The sequence below is a fragment of the Phalacrocorax aristotelis genome, chromosome 5 (genome assembly GCF_949628215.1).
Source record: "Phalacrocorax aristotelis chromosome 5, bGulAri2.1, whole genome shotgun sequence".
Lineage (NCBI taxonomy): Eukaryota > Metazoa > Chordata > Aves > Suliformes > Phalacrocoracidae > Phalacrocorax > Phalacrocorax aristotelis.
This window is the reverse complement of record NC_134280.1, coordinates 58,587,045-58,609,152: the sequence shown is the minus strand read 5'-3', so window position 1 is coordinate 58,609,152 and position 22,108 is coordinate 58,587,045. Positions and strand designations below refer to the sequence as shown.

At 39.6% G+C, this 22,108-nt stretch overlaps 1 protein-coding gene across 2 annotated transcripts; it reads left to right on the top strand.

The window, feature by feature from the left end:
• Window positions 1–6,382: 6,382 nt before the first annotated feature.
• TMEM41B (transmembrane protein 41B) lies at window positions 6,383–18,190 on the top strand. Of its 2 annotated transcripts, none has more exons than XM_075094790.1 (7): window positions 6,383–6,615; window positions 8,260–8,377; window positions 9,512–9,640; window positions 11,583–11,676; window positions 12,542–12,646; window positions 14,271–14,409; window positions 15,261–18,190. In XM_075094790.1, exons 1-7 carry the CDS (start codon window positions 6,537–6,539, stop codon window positions 15,428–15,430), a joined length of 834 nt encoding a protein of 277 aa, XP_074950891.1. In that variant the 5' UTR covers window positions 6,383–6,536; the 3' UTR covers window positions 15,431–18,190. The 2 variants fall into 2 exon arrangements, with proteins under 2 accessions (XP_074950891.1, XP_074950892.1); XM_075094791.1 differs by having other exon boundaries at window positions 6,389–6,615; window positions 15,213–18,190.
• Window positions 18,191–22,108: the final 3,918 nt, after the last annotated feature.

Here is a 22,108-nt window from a genome sequence, read left to right as displayed (position 1 = left end):
CTGTCGGGAGGACAGTTGAGATTCCCTGTACTGTGATGAGAACTCCCTCTTTTCCTGGTATTTTTAGTTGGAGCTTTAACTTTTTAGAGAAAGTGCTTTATGAGTCTGGGGAAAAAATACCAAAGAATCAGAAGTAAGGCTTCTGAAGGTTGGACTACATTTAAGGAATCTGATGGAGCTTTCATGACCCTTAGTTGGGATAGCAGAAGCTTATTACAGGGTATGTTTCACTCTTAATTTGCAGCAAGACAAAATAACCTTTAATTCTTGTCTTCTTGCATTCAAATACAAGATATGAGCAGACTAACCAGAAGTTTCTTTCCCCATTTCATGCATGCCATTGGTACGTGCAATAGGAAAAATAAATGTAGCTGGCTATTTAAGGTGATCTATGAACTATTAATTAGGAACAAGAGCTGCATCAAAACTAAGTATCTGGCTTTCATTTTTACCTTTCAGGACAGAAACTTCATAGCTATCTATTTTACTGGGTTTCTAATTAATTAAGCAGCAATGAAAATAGGTACACACTATTAAAAATGTGTATTTTGGACACTTGTACATAAATCTGCATAGTGTATTATATATAAAATGTAATGCATAACACATATATATAATAAAATGTACAATTGTACATAAAACGGACAATAGGAGTTAAGAAACATACCTTCTATAAAAAAAATACCAGGAGAGAAATGGATCTGAACACTTATGATTCCTGAGTTCAGATTCAACTCATTTTAATGCTTACAAGTTTTGCTCTTGCTTGCTGGTCAATTAATTTTGCAGCTTCTGTCCTTGGGCGCTGACTTTTGTTAAAAAACCTTTCATTAACTCTCCTTCTGGCTCCAAGACATTTTTAATCCTTCATTCACACAAACAGAGCTATCCAGCTTCAAATATGTGCTTATTTCTATTTATCTCACTTGTTGGTGACATTTTCTATTAATCTTAATCTTTGCATTCCATCCTAACTTGTCTTTTGTGCAGATGCTTATTCACCAGTTACATCCTCAAACTCTTTGTTGTAACTAATGAAAATATGAACTCGTCAAAACATAAAAACCCTATTCCTTGCAAAGGTTTTATTTGGTTTAAATTAGAATTTGGATAAAATGACAAAATATAAATGTTAGAGGTTTAATTTCTGACAGGTATTGCTTAGTTTACACAGTACTCAAGCATTTTAATTGTGCTCCAGCAAAACCAGACTTCGGAGCACTGAGAAGTGGACTTTTAAAAAAATGTTACCTCTGTTACTTGTTTATATACAAACATTGTGTCCATATAGCTAAATTAATTTATATGTGCGTTAATTACACTAATGGCAACTTCTTGGAACAATGCCCATATACCATACTGATAGTATCTTTAAACAAATTAATTGAAGTTGGTAAAAAAAAGTTAAAAAAATCACTAAGGCCAACTGTACTGCAGATTAGTTTACCAGTTCCATCAATGTACTTGTGTATTTGATTTTGTTGTCTTGATTTCCTTCCCAAGTGATATAAATGAAGCTGAGCAAAGATCTTTCTCTAATATAAAAAGAACATGTGCACAACTTGGAGAATTACAATGATGTAACTCCATTGGTTAACACTTACACCCCAGATACAGGTTTCATAGGACTGTAAATCTTTTTTTAAGGCAAAGGCGGAATTAAAAAAATGCATCTGTCACAGAATACAAATTCCTTTGTTGATTAAAAATGGATCTGCTGGTATAATTTTGTTCAAAACTTCTGAAAAGGTAACCTCAGTCCAGCAGACTCCTGGGTATTGCATGTATGTACTGCTGTACTACAGACCTCTTCTAGTTACCTCAGAATGACTGTATCAGACTCTTCTTTGCCTGCTTCTTTCCACATCTGTGCTCCAAGAGCAAGGCCCCTGGCTAACCTCCTTTCTGAATTGGTTCAAGCACTGTACTTTCTCTTTCATTGGGATCACTGTTATATTTGGGAAGTCACCATTACCTCTGCACGCAACACCGAGCACCCGTGCTGAGAGACAATTTGACACCATCACTGAGCCATGACAGACAAAACCAACCAGAGGCAATGTGCTGAGTGCTCATAAACTTCAGGCTTTCTCTACCCCAATCCTAACCAGGCCAGGGAGGAAGAATCAGGAAAAATGCATCTGTGCAAAGTCCTTTTCAGGAAATATAAGGAATGATGTGGCCCATCATGCCATCTCTGCACACGCTTCTGCTGGAACAGCGTTCGGGCTCTCTGATGGCTTAGGAGGGGGCACGGGCAACAGCAGGCACTCTGAACCTGGGAGGTTGTCCAGCTAAATGGTACAGCTGGGCCCTCCATCACTTTCCTGGGAATGGTCTCAGGCAGGGAGTGAGCTCCCTGCCTTTCAGGTTGGTACAACTGCTTTTTGCAAGCTACTGCCTCTCTGAGATGCCAGCAAAGTAGCTCCCTGTTCTGTGTAAAGCAAAATCAGCTGCTTTATTCTAAAGTTTAAACTGTTAGTTGGACTAGAGTAATTTCTTGCCATATTTATACATAATAAAAATGTTAAAACAATGCAGTTTTCTTTCTGGTGGTCAGAAAGAAGACAATAATGGGGGAAAGCAGGAGAAAGTGGTTTTAAATCTGCACTTCTCCTCCTTAAGAAATCATACGTATGATTTACTTACTGATTAATACTGGTTTGGATAATTTTCAGCTAGAACCTCTCAGGAGTAGGATCACTCTCAGTCTTTCTTCCTCCTTCCTCTTGCTGACAATTAGTATGACTCAGTCTACAAAGCATGGCAGTGTCAATGACTCAGCCATGTGACACGTGCTCTATCAGTCCACCTAGGCATGATTTAAAAAAGAAGCAAATACAAGTTTTTGTGCTGTGGGAAGACAGCTTCTTCAATTTGATAAAAATAAAACATTCCATCCAACCACCCACAGAAGGAAGTGACTTCATTTTGCTGACCACTTAGCTGCCAGCCTAGTAATTGTAAATATATTTGTTTCTTTCCAGAGGGTCAAAAAAGCATTTTTCCTTTTGGTTCACATATAATTTGAAAGAACTTATATTCTGAGTTTAAGGTATATTTTCCAAAAAACAATTCATATAAAGCTTGTGGGTTAATGCCTCATTCAGTGTATAGCCTCTATGTACAGAGTGCTGCTCCCACTGGTAAAGCCACCGAGCAAACTCCAGCTGGAAACCAGAGCACTTCTACCATTCCCCCTCTGCTGAACAAAGTATTGTGCAGCCTATGATCCGTATCAGGAGGGGCTTAGAAAGAAGCTCCAAAGACAAAGGAGGTTTTACGTTGTTTATGAAGTTATACATTATGTATAGGGGATACTTCATACATGAAGAGAGTAAATCTATTTTCAGTCCACAGCCGTCATTCTCAGTATGCTGTGGAGTGAAGCTGTTTCCGGCAGTGCTGATCTCAACCATGTGTCAAAAGTTTCCTTGATCACTCACTGAGCTCCAGTTACCAAAACTCTCTCTCCTCTGAACACATAAGGGATGTGGCTTATGGTGGTATTTTTCATTCTTTGCTTTGTTTCCAGTAAATTAATCTAATTTAATGTTTTAAGAAGAGGTTCTGAGTTATTTTCTTTACAGAGTGAGTCCTAAGGAACATTCCCCAGACATGTCCCCTTTTTTTCCTGAGTGAATGAAGAGGTTCTGCTGATATGTAAGGTATGGACATCTTTGGAGGTGACTAAATTGTCAGCAGATACTAAACACCACTGACAGTTTCAACATTTAGTAAAATAGCCAACACACTCACAACAATGGTGTCCCCTCCAAGGGGAACCAAGAACATCATAAAGCAGACAGTCTAAAAATCTTCTGATAATCTAGTCTAACAATATCACACAGTATAATTCACCTTCAAAGTGATCCAGTTAATGAATCCTTAAATTTCACTCTGGCAGTGATTCAGAAAGCTGGAGCGCTGTAACACTCAGCTGATTAGAGTTATCGTCTCTATTTTTAATGAGACATACACTAATGCTGGGAGTTTACAGCAGAGTCACTGTCCTGGGAACCATCTGCAGGCCATGTGCTTGTACTAAATAGAAGGGGAAACATGGAGCAAATTTGTATTGCTGCGATTGTTTGTTGTATGTCTTACAGTGGTGTCTTGGACAGTGGGAACTGTAGAGAATTGAGCAAGAGTCAGATGTTAGCCTAATGTGCTGTCAGGTTACATGCATTTGAGTAACACAGAGGGGCTACAGGATACAAAGCAGGTTAATTAGAAGTCAAACATCCACTGAAGCAGGCTCTGAGTGATTACTGAACGACAAACATGCCAAACTGGGATTCATGCCCCACCGTACAAACCGCTGCACCATAACAAGAGATAGCCCTGGCAGCATTCAGAATCCACCCTACAGCTTTTAAATTGTGGTACATATTTTATTTGCATCTTTCATTGCTTACATGTTTTTTCTCCTCTGTTTCAGGATGACTTGGTAAACATTTTTCTACATAATAATCGATCTACAATTTTACTTCCAATATTCTTCAGTTTAGTACCTATTTGGTGTTTCTTCAGAAGTTATCCAGACAAGAAAGAAGCCCCAGTGTTTGAATCATTTTACCTAGAGTACCAGAAGCAATGGGATAATCAAAGAGAGATGACAAATATGATGTGCATTTACAATAGGGGAAGAAAAATTCTGTCTGCTACGGTGTCAGCAATTCCTATCTTGCTAGTATGTACAATTTTCTAGAGAAAGGGTTTGAAAAAACAAAGGATTCTGTCATCTGGCACCAATGCCCAGAGCAACAAGTTCATAGACCTGACTGGCTCCTCAGGGCACTAGCATTTCTGAAATATCAATTAAAAATATTAAAATAGTGAATTACATGATTTAATGAAATAATTTTAGATAATTTGATTCTAAACATTAAGAAATTCTGAGTAAATTAAAGCTTCATGCGGAATCTGCTCATGAGTTGAAGTTTTATTTGCAATCTGATCACAATTTATATTTTGGATTATTTCCTTCCACTGGATTTGGCAGGGGCTGTACTTGTATAATAGCATATTAGACTTTAGATCTTAAATGAATCATCAACTTCCTGCAGACACTTACACTGTAACACAAGTGTTTTTTGTACAGTGTAGCAATAAAGCAATGCTTTTAAGAGGTCTGCTGTGTGCTGAACTGCATCTTCCTCACTGCTTTATAAAGATCTATGATCTCAGGAAATACAATCTGTAAAATTCTACTGCTATAAAATTAGTTATCTGTTGTAATCTGTACAAGCAGTTTTAAAAGATATGTTTAGTCATGGTATAAAGTTAGTTGCAGCCAGAGCATTCAGATAGATGAGGCTGAAGTTAAATCTTAGAACAGTGCCCAGCTCTCTCATGAGCGTTCCTTTCTAGAAAAAAAGACCCTGAAGAAGGGCCAGAGACATGTAAGTAGATACAGCTGGAAAAGGGGAGAGAGGGTGACATGCTATCTCCCTCAGCCAACAAGTCTGCCCAGAAATTTATGCAACGTGTGTCATCTGCACAGTTTCAGAGTGTTCTCTTTGGAGGACACTTACTGTAATGCTCCTCGCTGGTGGGGAGAGTTGAAAGGTTAAGAGACGTCCTATTGCCAAAAGACTGTGTGAGGAAATAGGTGCTTCGAGGTCAGATGCGGCTTGAATGCCAAGCAATCTGTGAACACTGGGACATGACGCTCTAGTTTTTCTGAGGGATTTCAAACCTTCGTACTGACAGGAAGAGACGTGAAGAAAATCCTGAGACGGGGTTTTCTTTCCTCCCGGGAAAGAGCAATCCGGCTCCCTTGAAACAGCGCACTGAAGCTTTCTGCTCTAAAAGATAGGTACAAACTGTCTCCAAAACCTTAAAAACCTAACTGTATAAATCTAATAAGAGCTCCCCTTCTCCTCAAAGCCCACTGCTGTTCCAGCCCCTCGGTGCGCTCTGCCCTGCTCCGGAGCCGCTCGGACCCCGCCAGAGCCGCCGCGGCGGGGCGCCAGCGAGACCCCACCGCCCCCGCCCCGGGGCTCTCGCCGCCCTCTCTCTGAGGGAGGCCCCCCCCCTCCGAGATGTGAAGCCGATCCCTCGCCTCACGCCGTCCCCGAGGTAGAAAGAGCCCGCAGACAGGTTTTGTCCCGCTTCCCGCGGGCACGATCGGCCTTTATTTCTAGCCGAGAAGGCCGGGCCGGGCGCTGAGGGGACGCCACCGCACCATATTTACCCCATTGAGTGCACGCCCAGTTACCATATATACACCCATACGCCGCTACCGTATTTACAGTCACTAACCCACCGCCGCCTTTCAAGACGTGTAAGCCCAACACGTGCTCCCGTATATCATAGCGCAGAAGCGCAAGGCCGTAACGCTCATAAACGCGGCACGCTGGAGCAGCGCATGCGCTGTGTGGCCACAGGGGCGGGAGCGCGACCGCGACCGCGACCCGGTGGGGTGAGGAGGAGCGGCTGGTCCCGCCTCCTTCCCGCGGCTCTCGGTACCGGCGGGGCCTGCCTTGGCATCGATTTGCCGCCCGGGAGGCCCCGGGGTTTAGTGGGGAGCCATGGCGCAGCGGAGGGCGGCGGAGCGCGGGCCTTGCCAAGCGGCGGAGAGCGCCAGGCATCAGAGGCAGCTTCTAGAAGGTGCCGGGGGCTGGGGCGGCGGGAGCGTGCGACCTCGTCCTGCCAACGGTCAACAGCCCGCCCAACCGTCCCCGCGCAACGTCCCCGTCGCGCGCGGACGGTTGGGCGGGAGAGCAGCAGCGCCGTCGCCTCTCGGGCGGGGGGGGGGGGGGGAGGGGGGCGGTGCGTGTGGGGCCTGTAAGCCGCTACCTACCTCAGGGCGGGGGGCCGACATGGGGCAGTGGCCCGCCCCACGCGCGCTCTTAACGAGGAAACACGGGGCTCTGTGGGGGTGTGTGGGGGTGTGGTGGTGGCTGTAGTACAAAAAGCAGGCAGTGGCAGAAAGACAAGTTCGCTGGATGTTCCGTTTTCGTCTTCTAGGTTGTTGGGTTTTTTTTGCTCTTTATTTTCTCTCTGGAGCATATGTTATTAAAATAACCACCAGTGAGGTATTCGTGCTTGTAACTGCTACACGGATGCTGCCTTCTGCCCCTGCGGCCTTCGCACAGCCCCTGCACACCTGTGGGATCACCCTGACCTGAAAGCAAAAAAACGTTAAAGCGAGTAAAAATGCCAGCTTATCCTGCCGGCTGTTTCTTCCGTGGGTTTCGTCATCCTTTCGCTGCGTTTCACAATAGTGAGGTGGCAGTACGAGCCGCTTGAATGTTGCGCGTTGGCATTGTAGTCATGCCACCGGCATCTACAAATGAAAATAGAGCCTTGGCGTTTTTTGTGTTGCTCAGGTGACTGAGGCTGGCGCTCCCTGCGAAGTTGTGCTAGCCTAGCAGTGTATGAGGAGAGGGAGTTCTAACACATGCACGCATACACATGCACCCTAGCGCGGATACAGAGAGTTCTTGCTGTTTATTTCTCTGTTCAAAATTCTCCGTGCGCATAGCTGCGTTTGTGCTGATCAGAGTATTGTATACGCATGGTTGTATTGGTAAAAATCTAAAGTATAGAAGAAGCCTAAAATGTAATTGTATCACTTATTGCACACCCATTACTTTCTTTACACAAGAATTAAAAAGCTAATAAAAACTTACATGGACCTATCCAAGAGGAGTCTTTTTTTTAATGTGAGTGTAAAATATGTCTAATTCACCAGTCTGAGAACTGTGATCTTTATATCCCAGATGGTGGGTGTGTGCATGTTTATGGATTTTCCCCTGATGAGTGTGTCTTGCCTATTTGGCTAGGGGCTGTGCTCGGTGTTCATTCTTAGGAGGCAGAAAAATTACAAAGCTGCTCATGACGTTGTTTCAAAGTTGCATTGTACATACTGAAGGTTTAACTTCAAGTTAAAGCTCTGGTTAACTAGAGTGGCAGAAGGCTTCTGACAGAAAGGGAAAAATATATATGGCCTACTTTGTTTTGCTCTATTTTTCTCTTTACACATTTATTAATTGAGGCTTAAATTACTACAGATAATTAAAGTTGGCTTCTGTGGGGTGTTTGGCAGTGTAAGAACTTCAGATTTGTTTGAAAGCTTTCAGGGAATGTAAGCAACGTGTTGTATGGGATATTGAAAATATCGGTGGGAAGATTATGCCCACAAAGAGCTTACCTTAACATTTCCTTAAAGTATAAGTCTGAAATCTGTTTTAAGAGATGAGGGGGTTTTGCTGTTGTTTTGTTTCTAACTTTGTTTTTGTTTAACTTCAGGGAAAGCTCAGGCAGAAGGTGGATCAGCTCGGACATCACTTCTTATTTTAGTGTCAATCTTCTTATCAGCTGCTTTCCTTATGTTCCTGGTATATAAAAATTTCCCGCAACTTAGTGAGTAAGTATGTCAGGAAAGATTATTTTATTTGCTTTTCATTCAGGATCAAGTTGTAGAAGAGCCTACATGGGGTTAAGTGCTTTTTTTTTTTTTTTTAATGACATGAGTTAATAATAGAACTTTTTTTTTTTTTTTTAAGGAATTTGAGAGTGTAGCCTAGAACGTCAAGGTACAAAGCTTAATATTGAAATACTAACCCACAGGACCTGTGTAAACGGAGTTGTACTTGAGCTAGGGTTTCTGTTGGACAGTTGAGATACCATGTTTTGAAAAGTTACGCCCTGTCACATTAACAATGGTAACTCACTATGTTCTTAACCATCTTCAGTTGAGAGTCAAAACATGCTTGGTTATGGCTAGGCTTCTTTTAAAATCCCTTGTGCACTGGTGTAACTGCAGGCTGTCATCAAAAGGGGACATACTTCTTCCTTCATAGTGAAGCTTCACGTTCTCTTTTTCTGCTTTGTGTTGCGTCTAGTACTCATGCTGGGAGGGTAGATGGTTTTGACAAGATGGAAGCCTGCTTGTCTGACAGTTTTCTTTTTTTCTTTTAGTAGTTAATTTTCTGTCTGATTAACTTGCTCAACAAGTTCAGTTTGCAACAGTCCAATCACTAAGTCTGATACAGAGGAAGAGAGGACACTCAACTGTGCTGCCCAAGGTTGCACCAGATTAAGGTGTGACGTGAGATTTTGCTCTTAAAGCTTTGTTTGTTTGTGAGGTAAAGCTCTGCCACTCTTGCTTCACTTCAAATGTATGACCCTAGTGTTGAGGCAGTTACAGTTGTTTTTGGCTGAAATGTTGGCTGCTGTTCAGTTGCCAAGGTTTGGTTTGAGCAATTATTTCTTTTTGATCAGTGCTTGGTAAGATAATATCCCAGAGCCCTAGAAATGAAGCTGATTATTGTAATGAATAAAAAAATATGGTTTGCAAATACCTAAAATTGAGGATATTCTAATACAAAACATGCTGTTAGTATTTAAGTGTTCGTCTGAGAAGGTTATCACAACAATAATCATGTGGCTTGTTTGAGGTGGTAGTGTATCTCATCTATATATTCAGTAAGTAATTTTACTATACTGTTGGATTATATATATCACCATTCCTGCATTTTTGTTTTTGTTTTCTTTCCAGAGAAGAAAGAGAATATATAAAGGTTCCTAGAGATATGGATGACGCAAAGGCCTTGGGAAAAGTCCTGTCCAAATATAAGGACACATTTTATGTTCAAGTATTAGTGGCTTATTTTGCCACATATGTTTTGTATCCTTTTTCTGATATAAATGGCTATTTTGATATGGTCACATGTCTCTGAAAAAGAAATGAAAAATCCAAACTTAAATTCTTGATCGTGGGTGAGGGTGCTAACATACTTAGGTGTGTTTCTAAATAGGCACAGATATTCCAAAATCTTTGAACTTAAAAGCATTTCTTATGTGTTTTAGTATGCTGTTTGGACTGTAAGAAGGGATTGAGTAGAAGGAAATGGATGCATGCATGTACAGTAGTAAATGCTGTTGGGGATTTGCATGCAGCTTCACCTTGACTGTCTGTTATGGACAATATTATTAGCTTTGATATTAGACTTGGTTTCATTTTATAGTTATGCTAACTTTTAAAATTACAGACTGAATTGTCAGTTAGCAATTAGTGTTAATTCTAAAGAAAAACAGACTACTGCACTGCTCTTCCTTGAGACATTGAAAAGTGCTATATAAGGGTAATTCATGGAATATTTTACAGCATTTCTTGAGGAAAGTGCTTTGAGCCTTCTTTCACCTCTGCAGTGCCCACATTCGAAAACCAAATCTCTTTTGTTTTAGAGAGCGCTAAATTTCTGAAGTAGTTTCTGCCTAGGGAGACACAAAGGCTACCTGTATTCTGTGTTAACTTTTTTCCTGAGTGCTGATTATATTAATTAATCATTAAACACACTCTTAACTGGAACACTTAACTAAAGGTTAATAACTTTTAAAAGCTCTATGAGAGGTCTGTATCATAGGTGAGTGCAGGAGGCTTTCATAACTCAGAAAAAAATCAGCGCTGCATGTGCCATTAGTAATTATAATTTAGCTCATTCTTTCTAAGTGTAGCTCACAAATAATAGATTTATGAAGAAGATTAGAGTGTTAGTTTATATATTAACAGTAAGTAGAACAGAATTGGCTGTTCATTGAACTATTGTAGCAGCTGATGTGACGACACTTACTGTCTCAGCAGTAGACTCTGATCAGCTGACAAGCATGTTACAGTTGCCTTGGAACCTTGACACTTGCGTAGAAAAAGCTGTACTAGTTTTAATACACTTAGAAAAAGCCAAATAACCTTCCTTTGTTTTATTTCAGTCAGTTCAACTCGGATAAAATAGTGTGTTAATTTTTTTTTTTTTACTCTGTAAGATTTCTGTCCAAAGTGGGCAAATACATCATAGTCTCAGGTATGCCTAGCAAGCCTTAAGCTCAACAGCCCTATGCTGCAGAAATTGATTTTTTGACTTTTTGAAAAATTCTGACCGAAACTAATGATCGTATATCCTAGTGATCTAGTGATTGCACCATGTCTATTTGTAAGGAGGTAGTAGTTGCCTTCATACATGTCAGTCTTCCATGAAACTCGTAGTAGTTATGGGCTTGGACAGAAGTTCTGTGAACTTTCCGAGAGAATGGCTGAAATCCGCATTTCTCTAGTCAGCAGTGTAGAATCAGAAGTACGTGTTTCCTGTATTGTCGCAATAAATACTCAATGTCAATTGTAGCACATATAAAGAGAAAAATACAGTACAGCTTTTATTATTTAGTGACTTATTTTTGTACGTGTAGTGATGAATTGACCCCTTGTTTCTCTGTTGGGCTTCTTGTGCTACTCTGCTTCTCTAGTCAGCAGTGTAGAATCAGAAGTACGTGTTTCCTGTATTGTCGCAATAAATACTCAATGTCAATTGTAGCACATATAAAGAGAAAAATACAGTACAGCTTTTATTCTTTAGTGACTTATTTTTGTACGTGTAGTGATGAATTGACCCCTTGTTTCTCTGTTGGGCTTCTTGTGCTACTCTGCAAATTTGGAAGTTAAGATCTTTAGAGGCTATGCCTATTTATATGTATGCTTTTTCAGATTGCAATATGTATCCTGACTGCTTTTGAAATTTAAAAAGCTACCCAATACTTAAAATGTGGGTGTTTTTTCTTAACTAAGATGCATCCAGCTTGCAAACATTTGCTATCCCTGGGTCTATATTTCTCAGTATCCTTTCAGGGTTTCTTTATCCCTTTCCACTGGCCTTATTTCTTGTTTGTCTGGTAGGTATGGAAAATAGTTTGTGAGGGCATATATTTATATGCATTTGGAATGCAACCAAGCATCTAAACAGCTTCCTGTTTGAAATTATCAGAGTCTGAGTGAAATAGGGGTATGAATGAGTTGTCATTCAGCTCTGTTGTGAGAATGGCATTGCCCACAAAATGCACTGTAGCATTGGGTGATGAACCAAAAGCTGAAACTGTTATCCAAGTTTCCTTAATAATGGAGGCAGCTGGGTGTGAATCAGCCAGAGTTTCCTTTACTTTAAATTTGTCTGGCATCCACCAGAACCTGATTGTAATTTCAGAACACGATTACTACGTTTTTATTATCACACTGCAAAACACATCTGTTTTTAAATGGCTCAAATACCCAAGAAGCTTAATTTAAGATACGAAATGTATGTTATTGACAAGCTTCAAGTAAAGTAATTTACAAAAGATGTAGTCATAATGAGCCTTAATATTTACGAATGAGATAATTGAGTAGGTATGGAGGACAAAGTTGATGAATTTTCAGGTTTGAATCTCTTTAATGTCATTATGCCCCTTATTTGTAAAGCTTTCACTGTTCAAAATCTTAAAATAAAACTGCAGAAGCCCTCAGTAGTAACTGATAAGTAATCAACATTGTCTACTTTGAATGTTAAGACTGATCTGAATGCCTTGGAAATAAAGGAACTGGTTTGGGTGAACACTGTTCTTAGGAAGTGTGTACATACTGCTGAAGGAGAGCCCTTCAGCCTCAATGGAGGGCCGCATAGAAGCAGACTCTATCCAGCCAGTGTAGTCAATAGGGATATAAGGCTAAGATTATAGAGTTTCTGCTCATTTGTTTGGTGGCTTTTTTTTTTCTCCTTTCCAGTGCTCAGGACTTGGAGCATCATTCTGCTATATGCTTTCATACCTAGTGGGACGTCCTGTTGTATACAGATATTTAACAGAAAAAGCAGTAAAATGGTCAGAACAGGTAAAGTTTCTAGAGATGCTGAAATCTGTGATAAAAATGTATGTAAAAATTGTAGCTGTATGTCTGATTGCAAAACCTTAATTTGAAGATGATGTTGTGGTTGGAACATTTAGAAACTTTCTCTTACACTGTCTGGTGACGTTGGTTTCAGCAAGTGTTAATCATCAGACGAAGTTAAAGATTATGCAGTACAAAATCGTAGTGTGACTAGTATTTGACCTCATGTCTCTTGCTTTGATACCCTGAAACATGTTCAGACAGTTTTTTTTTGTTGGCAAGTATGAAGCACAGCTTACTACCATACTCTGTTGAAGGTGTTTGAATCACACAAAATATTTTAAACTTGTTCCTCATAAGGTAAGATGTGGAACTGTGTCCTGCACAATTGACCTTACTAAATAATACAGTAGTATTTTGACCCAAGCAAATATTAATGTTGCAGTATAATAGTGAGGTTATTCTATGAATTACAAATGGTTACTATTTCCATTAGTAGAACTGGATATGTGATCTAAAATTTTGTAATTACATGTGCAGCTCATATCTCAGTTTTCAGGTTAATTGGACTATACCATGCTTGCATTTTGAGGGCTGAGACATATTATACACAGGATTAATCAATGCTTAAATATTTGTCCTTCACTAGGATTCACTAAGATTAAAAAAAACCCACAGTGGTATTACTGAACAATAGCGGGGTTACTGACTTTAGTGTTGCAGTTAAAGCTAAAGTTGGGGGGGAAAAAACAGGGTTGTGTCTGGGGTGAGTTGCTACATGAGATTTCGGATGGAATTGCAATGGGAGCAGGTTTGATTTCAACTGTTTGAGCCAGATGACCGTGTTTAGGCTTAGGCTTAGTGAAGGTCTGCCAAGATAGGCCAGCAGTGGTGGATGCTTTGCTATCATTATAATTTGATTTGAGGTTACAGTTCTTCTTTGAAAGGCCTGGTGTGCTAAAGCCAGGCTGGAAGGAGAAGAGGTGTTGAGGTAGTACTAGTGTAAGGAGCTGGGCTAGACTTGAGCTTATAATTAAGACTGTAAATAAAGTTGGGGCTGTTGTGGTAATGAGTAATGTATGGGTTGGTAGGTTTTGCAACTGTGCTGGCAGCAGCTACCTGATGGGCTCCAGGGGCAAGACCTGGGTAAATTTCCAAGTGAGGAGTACAGCTATGTTTCAAGTTTGGTCGTGAGTTAAGACAGAATGGGTTGAGGAATAAACCTCATTCCTAGTTCCTGCAAAAGCTTTAGGAATAGGATGATGAGCTGGCTGTGTTGATTGGGCTACAGTTAGACAAGCAGAGGTCGCTGCACTAAAGTTAGGGTTAGGCCTGTTGCTGTGTCGAATTACTTGTTTGCTGTTTAAGTTGGCTGATTCAGACGCATCATCACTATGTTCATAGAGACTCGTATTTCCAGATTAACTTCAGTACTACTTAACAGGTGATTCATTGATGTCTCTTCCTTGAGTCACTTACGTTTTAACCGATTTTTATGTTTGCAACGTTTAAATTTCTACAAAAGATACACAAAAAACTCCCTAACTAAACCTCTAGTAGTAAAATAATTTTGTACTTTCAAGGCAAGGATTTTTTTTTACTGAATTTTTTGTTTTTGTTTTGGCAGGTTGAACGACACAGAGAACACCTCATTAACTACATAATATTTTTGAGAATAACACCTTTTCTTCCCAACTGGTTTATCAATATAACATCTCCTGTAATTAATGTGCCATTGAAAGTATTTTTCATTGGCACTTTTCTAGGTAAGAATTCTGGCTAGTGAACTGCAGTTTGGAGGTAGGCAGGAAAAGGGGTATTACTTGTGTCTCTCTGTTATGCATTGTTCAGCAGAGATCACCACCTACTGGACAACTGAAAGATTACACAAGAATATTGTTCTTGTACTTTTCGATTTGTGGAACTTAATGCATCAAAAGATTTTAGTAGTCAGGACTATTCTGATGTACTGGATGAGAGGTAACCAGCCCAGGCTAATTACTTGCTTAAGCAACTTTCTGTTCCGTTCCATGACTGTAATACTTCTGTGAAGTTCTATAAGCTCCTATTTTGAGCTCAGCATAATTGTTTGAGGATGTATGTGGCTTTGACCTGAAGGATTGTTTCTCCCCTTCCCACTCCATTTTGTTCATCATAATATATATTCCTAGGAGTGAATTAATAATTTAACTAATGTAGTGCTAATCACTTTAGTTCTGTAATTGACATATTTTTGCAAATACTTTTTAATCTGGTTAGTAAACAATCCCTACTTTTATGAATTTTAAATCTCTTTGTAGAGAGACAACTTGAAATTGCAGAGTCTAAAGAGCAGAGATTGTTTTCTTAGTCTTCTGTTTGAGCTGTTGGTGTTAAAATATTAAAAATGGCATCAAAACTGTTCTTTTGATAAGGGTTTTTTGTCTTTGAATTTTGTATTTACACACCTTTTTTTAAAACAAAGTACAAGGCAGCAAAGTATGAATTTTGGTATTAAAAGTTGGAAGACTAATTTCTGTGGGTTTTCCTTATTTTTTTTTTTTTTCCCCCCCCACCCCACCCTAACAAGCTGTTTTTTCTTCCTGTGCTATCCTACCCTTCTAATTCTCCACTCCAGGTGTGGCACCACCATCTTTTGTAGCCATTAAGGCAGGAACAACGCTGTACCAACTTACAACAGCAGGGGAAGCTGTTTCCTGGAACTCTGTTTTTGTTCTCATGATTCTAGCCATCCTCTCCATCTTACCAGCTGTCTTCCAGAAGAAACTAAAACAGAAATTTGAATAAGGATCAAACTGGACCAGAAATTCTCATTCTTCATCTCAGGATCAGCACTTCTGATATTTGTATATTTGCTTTTCTATTGGATCTTAAGCAGTTAAAGGGGAGGCTTGTAATTGATAAGAATGTCTTTAAATGAACACATGGCCTAAATAGAAGGAACTGTGTTCAGAAATGTACTGCATCTAGTTTTGTAACCAAACCATCAGTGTTTTACTTTGGGAGGGGGGTGTGGGGCCCTGAGGATGAGGGAAGTGAAAACACAGATGTAACATTTTGCTCTGATTATCTGCAGAGCAAAAATTGTAGTGTAGACATATACTACAGATAATGCTTTCTAACCCTTAATTATTCAGTCCAACTTTGTAATGTTCTCTGTGGGCTTGCATGTGACATCGTCTGAGTACATTTCCCATCAACAATATTTTTTTCTGTTTGGAGTTCCAAAATACGAGCATAATATAATAATGGTGCTCACTCAAACAAAGGTTTTTCTGCAGTACTTTAACTACACTGATATTCTCATCCTGATTGTTTACTTCTATTTATTAGCGCTGTGTGGATTTAAATACTTGAACCTACATCTGCTTTACTAACTGGATTAACAAAGGCTAAGTGTCACATCATTCCCTCTTGTCCTCTGTAAAGTTTTATACTGGGCGAGGATATAGGAAGGGAGAGAGCAGGTTAGAATTTTTATTGTGGCTGGCTGATGATTTTGGAGCTCTAATTTTAATTTTTGAATGTTGATTATTTTGCCAATATTTCACTTGCATATATTTATCCTGCCAATTTAAGAAAATGATCGTATGATTATATAAAAGTCTCAGTTCTCAAGTGATTTTAAAAATGTATAACTTTAAGCAGTGTAATATTGCCATTTCTCAAGCTATATGTAAAGAGTATAAAATTTTCTGTTGCAGCTCCATTAGCTAGAAATGTCAGGTACACAAACTGGTGCGGAGCTGATTCTAAATAATGTTCAAAGCATCACGTAACAGAAGGCTCATGTGTCAGTATATATAAAATTGAAAGGATGATTCCATTGTCTGGGAAGTCAGGAACTGGCAATGGGCAGCCAGCTGTGATTCACCTTTAAGTAAAAGTATATCTATTCACTCAATAAGGTATATGATACCTCCCCTTGTATACTTAAAACTGTTGTAGTTTGTTGTACTGTCAGTGGAATCCCATAAAATGAGGCCCTGATCAGCAAGGAACGGGGGGGCACATTTAAGTTTTATCCTACTGAAACCAATGCTGCTTATATGCTTTAAGTTTGTGCCCTGAAATATCTTGCTGAAATGGGAGTTGACACATTAGCCTGTGCTCCAGTTTAAGGGTTTATTTGTCTGTATCCTCATGTTAACTCATTGTATGATAGATCATCTGAGATGTAAGAGAACATAAATGTGATGATGTGAAAGGTACTGGTACCTTTAAAGAGTTTTGTTCTTTTTGTAACATAATGTTAATTGACTCCTTTGTTTCATCACAGTATTACATGTAAATTATATAGTAAATATTACTGATACGCTGTTTGTCTTTCATTTAAATCTGGGCTGCACAGTAAATGGTATTTCTTACGTAGGTATATAAAGGAATTCATATTACTTCTGTTTGCAAGATTATGCTAAGATCATTTAGCTTCAGCAGTTGTTATTTAGAATTTACTCTAAAAGTGTACTTTATTGGCATTTAAAACTGAACAGTGATTATTTTAATTGCTGCAGTTCTAATCTCAGAGGTGATATACGCAGGGGACTTATTCCATAGTAAACTTCAGTGTGAATTTAGCTGTTGTGAGCAAGTGTCCCCTGGGCTGTTGGGTGTGAAGCTGCTGTCGATTTACAGCTTGCTGTTTTACATAGTTAATTTTTCATGCAGATGGAATCTCAGAATAAATTACCTACTACTTATTGTGCAGTGGCTTTTCTCAAAACTTCTCTCAGTTTCTGGTCGATAACATACTGTTGTAAAGTCCCTTCTATTCTGTGTAAAGCCAATACTTTGGTGGAACCTTGACAGTAGAGAAGGAACTGAACTATGTTTTAATTTAATGTGAATCGTGCTATCACTTAACATTTTCACTGCATTATATTTCACTGTGTGGATGGGATCAGGCTATGTTAATTGAAAATCTGTTGTTTCAGCCATAGACTGGGTTCCCATCACAGTAGCTAAAAGCCTTAAGACCTTAAGAAGGTTGAAAATATGTTTCTTTCCCTTTGTAAAACCTTAGTGGTTTTTAAATGTGTCACTTCAGCTGCTGATGGCCTCAGCCGGTTTCCTGCCCTATGAGGGCTACTTCTGAGGGCTATGGAGAGTAAGGAAGGCCTCATGAAAAAGGCAAAAAAGCCCTGTGCTGTAGAATGCTGTACTAGCCTACCCTTGCCTTTTGGGAATGCAGCAAGTGATCCAAGAGATAGCCATAACGTTTTAACAGAAAAACAGTGTCTACCATGAAACAAACTGAGAAATCAGGAAGATAGAGATTTGGATTTTTAATTGCAAGGAGTTTTGAGCTGTTAGGTGACCTGTTTATCTTTTGGATTTTTTTTGTGATACCTGTGTGACATCATTACTAAATGTCTCTTGCCATTTGGTAATAAAGCTATTATACAAAATAAGAAACATTGTATGTTTGAGTACAATGAAGCATGCTGAACTTCCCACTAAGCTTAATTTTTATTAACCTGTTTAAAAGGGATAAGTTCTTCTTAAATGGTATTTTTAATGACTAATTAAAAATTAAACTGAACTGACTACATCTGTAGATGAGATTCATTCTGTTCTACCTTTACTTCAGAACACTTAAGTAAACTAACTTCCTTATCCATCTGAGATTAATTTCTTACGTACAATAGTAACTTTGAAAAGTTTTTGTGTTTTGCACTGGAAGGCAGTTGGGTCTAACTTGTTTTATCTCCTCAGATAGAACCATTTGCCTGATTTGCTGGTTTTGTTTTTTTAAATGAATTCCTGATGGAAGGCTTTTGCGCTCAAGTTATTACAGCTTCGTTCACCTTCCCTTAATGTTCTGCTATGTCCAGTTCATGGAAATCTTTTTTTTCCTTGTATAGAAAACTGATGTTGAAAGTCCACTGAAAGGTTAAGACAAAAGAAGTAAAAGTTAAAAAAGATAAGTTTATAATGTTAGTCAAGTATACTATTATGCAAAGTCAAAGGATGGTTTTTGTTGTCAGGTAACTTAGAAGATTTTTGCGTGTTGTTCCCGAGAATATTCATCATGTATATTTTCTGTGATAACCCAGTTTTATGAGAGTAACTAAAATGCAGTGTGGATTGCTCTGCTTTGCATTAGAACCGAAGTATGCTGCCTGTCTCATACTATGCAGTTTACTCTGGATTAAGCTGGACAACCAGCAGAATCGACTCAGCCATGTAGCTGATCAAGGACTGAAACACCCAGCAGCTACTGCAGGTACATTTTTACAAATGTAAAGACTAACTGAAATAGACGCCTTTGTGAGAGCTGTTGCTACAGGAATGAAATTCATGCCTCTAGTGTTCTGCACTAGGAATACATTAAAAAGGAACAAAACAGGAAATCCATTTCTTTCTGTTTTAGTCACTTTTTCTTTCTTTCATTCTTGTAGGTAATAACAGTGGAGTAATAACTCTGGGAACTGTGGAAGCTAAAGCACTAAGAATCATACTTTCTAGTCAAATTCCTCCATTCAAAATTAAGTTTGGCACAGTGAATGATTCTTGGCCCAGGAGTGCTGCGTGAGTGCCTGTCCATTCCTTAGCACCCATTACAGAGCCAGTGCCAGAAAGGCAAAGTCTAACTATCTCTCAAATACATAATGAACTATTCTTTATAATGTGGGACAATCTATTTTGCAAGATTACAAAATAGGGGGATTTTTTGTTTTCTCCTGGGAGGCTGAAAAGAATGCAGGTCAAATTATGGAAAGATTTCCTTCTGTCATGAATAGTGTGAGGCTTGTGAACCATATATTTTAGTATGATAGCGTTATGAGGGAAATGAAAGAAAGTTTGACAGGAAAACAGGATCCAGAGCAAGCTTATCAACTAACTTCTCTTTGAGGGAAATTTATTCTGATTATTTTTATGATCAACTGATGCCTTGCAATGACGTTTCTATCTAACTCTCAGCTGGTAGCTTTATAGCTCCAGGTCACCCAAACGGAAATAAGTTATGTCCTTTTAATAATGGCAATTAATATGATTAAAAGCATAATACGTTTACTAACATACCGTAACTCCCTTCCTTTTCTTAAAATTATTCCACCTAGTGTAATAATTCATGTTTCACTGTTTTGTAGTACGCAAGGAAGAATCTGGGTCTGGATTATGAGAGCTAAGATCAATGACTGGTGTGTAACTATGCGAGAGACCTCTTAAAAGCTCCTTTCTGTACATAATCTTCAAAACACAGAATTTTCCTTCTGCACATCTCTAGGACTTCAGTGATATCTTCATAGCCTTAAAAGGTTAGTAGACACGTTTAGTAAACTCTGGAGAGGAGAATGTGCCATAGTAGCAAATAGCTTTTAAAATTTGCATCAGAATTCAGATTTAAGGTTAAGGTCATAACTCCTGATTTTTCCTTCATAACCTAGCCCTTGAGCAGTTGTATCCAATAATCTGCAATTTGCAACATTTACTGTATTTGGAAGAGTTCCATGCCATGCAAATATGTTTTGAGCAGATCACTGAATCATTCTTATGTTTGACTACTTGTGGTGAGTTAAAATGATTTCTCACAGGGAATATCTCCAGGGCAGGGGTTGGAAGAGCAGAGCCCAGCTGGCCTGTCCGCTGCCTCCAGCAAGGGAGCAATGCAGGCCGGGAGCAGCCTCAACCATGAGTCTAGGTGATCAAGCAAGACTGTAGTGAAGAGACAGCTCTGAGTTGAAGCCAGAAATGCAAATCAGCAACAGAAGGTCAGGATTGGGCACAATAATGGTAACTGGGGTCTGACACAGCCCAGCAGCCTGACTTAAATGGGCCCATGGTCAGTGGGGTTGAGACCCAGGCTGAGGCTGGTTGGGGCCACTAAGGCCTATTAGTGCCCTCGGGGCCCTCTTATAGGCAGTTTCTATCTGGATATGCTGATTTGGATGGGACTTATCCTGAATTATACCCTCTAATATCCTCTGATTCTCCTTCAGTGTTAAGGGATGCCCAGCCTGAATACTAAAAAACTTATTAAGCAGATACAGCAAATTAGATATTTTGATACTCAAACCCCCTTGGTGGATCTAGCTCAGTGTCTCAACTGGAACACTAGGCCAGACAGCCACAAGTCTTCAAACCAGATTTCAGACTTAACCAGTGTGTGACCTTGACTGTGACAATATTGTGCAGTTTCCTGAAAGTTGATCCGATGCTTGCCTTAGTCTTGACATCAACGATGAAAATCAGGGAATTATCTTATTTCTTTTTCATGGCTGATTCTGCAGTCAAAGGAAACCTAATGATATAAAGTTCAAGCTTGTTCTGCTGTGGGATGCTCTTGCAGGCATTCCTGGGCTACCTTTGCAGCCACTGGGTGGAGTCTCAGGCCTCCTGCAAGTGTGAAACTGTGGGTATTTTCAAGAGCCTTCTCAGCTGTTACTGCCTTGGCCTTTGCTTCCACCTTGGAGGACTTGGCCTTCTTAGGCTGGGGCATCATCCTCAGCAAGCAGAAGTGACTGGAGTGGAAACAAATTAAACCAGACTCTCACAATCCGGCCCTCTGTCCCCCTCTCGGGTATTAGCAAACTCTCAGACCTCCCTGACAAGTGGCCTGGGGTCACTGCCCATCTGAGGCTCTGGGAGCCCCTGGAGTAGATACACCTGCATGACAGATACATGACCTGCTCGCAAGCTGCACCACCAGGTGTGGCCTGGAGCTGGGGAGAAGAGGGACGATGCTGCATGAGAGCTTAAGAGATGTTCAGCACCTTGACATGACAGTTCTCTGATCTGTGCCCTGATGTGGGAGGACATGCGTGTTAGGTGATCTGGCGCGCAGGCTGTATTCCAGAAGTCTTGCGTCACTGATTGTTTGGTGTTGTGTTTTTTTGTTATTTTTTGGTTTTGTGTTTTTTTTTTTTTTTTAAATAATCCAGGATAAATATCTTAATCGAAGTAGTTAGACCCCATATCCATTCAGCACCCTGACAACTGTAGCTATCTGTTTATGCTTAGAGCTCTGTTACCTTTCTCAGCTTACCTCATCTTGGGAAACAGCTGTAGAGAAAAAAGAGCAGATACCTTATTTCAGAATTTTTCAGTTCTCTGAGCAGTGTTGAATGAAACTGTGATTTGCTGTTTGGGTTTCTTACTGCTTACTAAATAAACTCTTTCAATAATCATGGCTGTGAGTGTTGCCAAATAACAAGTATGAGGAATAATAAATATATATTCACACTAAGTTCTGTCTTCACTATTTTTAAAAGATTTATTCTCTTTGATTTAAGGTTTGAGCTTGAAAATCCTGGTCTTTGCCATTGAGAACACCAGCTGAATCAACAGTGGTAGTCGTGCCAAAGACAACGAATCTTTTAAATCGCTTCCTACTTACTAATATAGCTTTATGATTCTCTGGCTAAACCGTCATAGTTTCCACAGATTTCACAATTCCAGAGATGTCTCTCAACATCATATAGAATACTTTCAAGAATTCTTAATGTAGTTTAGAGTGTCCTT

What these genes read in the sequence shown, in the direction of transcription:
- TMEM41B (XM_075094790.1), top strand. Translation starts at nt 6,537, where the DNA reads ATGGCGCAGCGGAGGGCGGCGGAGCGCGGGCCTTGCCAAGCGGCGGAG. An exon ending in TATTTTGCCACATATGTTTT is followed by an intron (nt 9,641 to 11,582) that starts GTATCCTTTTTC and finishes AGATGCATCCAG; the next exon opens with CTTGCAAACATTTGCTATCC. An exon ending in CCTTATTTCTTGTTTGTCTG is followed by an intron (nt 11,677 to 12,541) that starts GTAGGTATGGAA and finishes TCTCCTTTCCAG; the next exon opens with TGCTCAGGACTTGGAGCATC.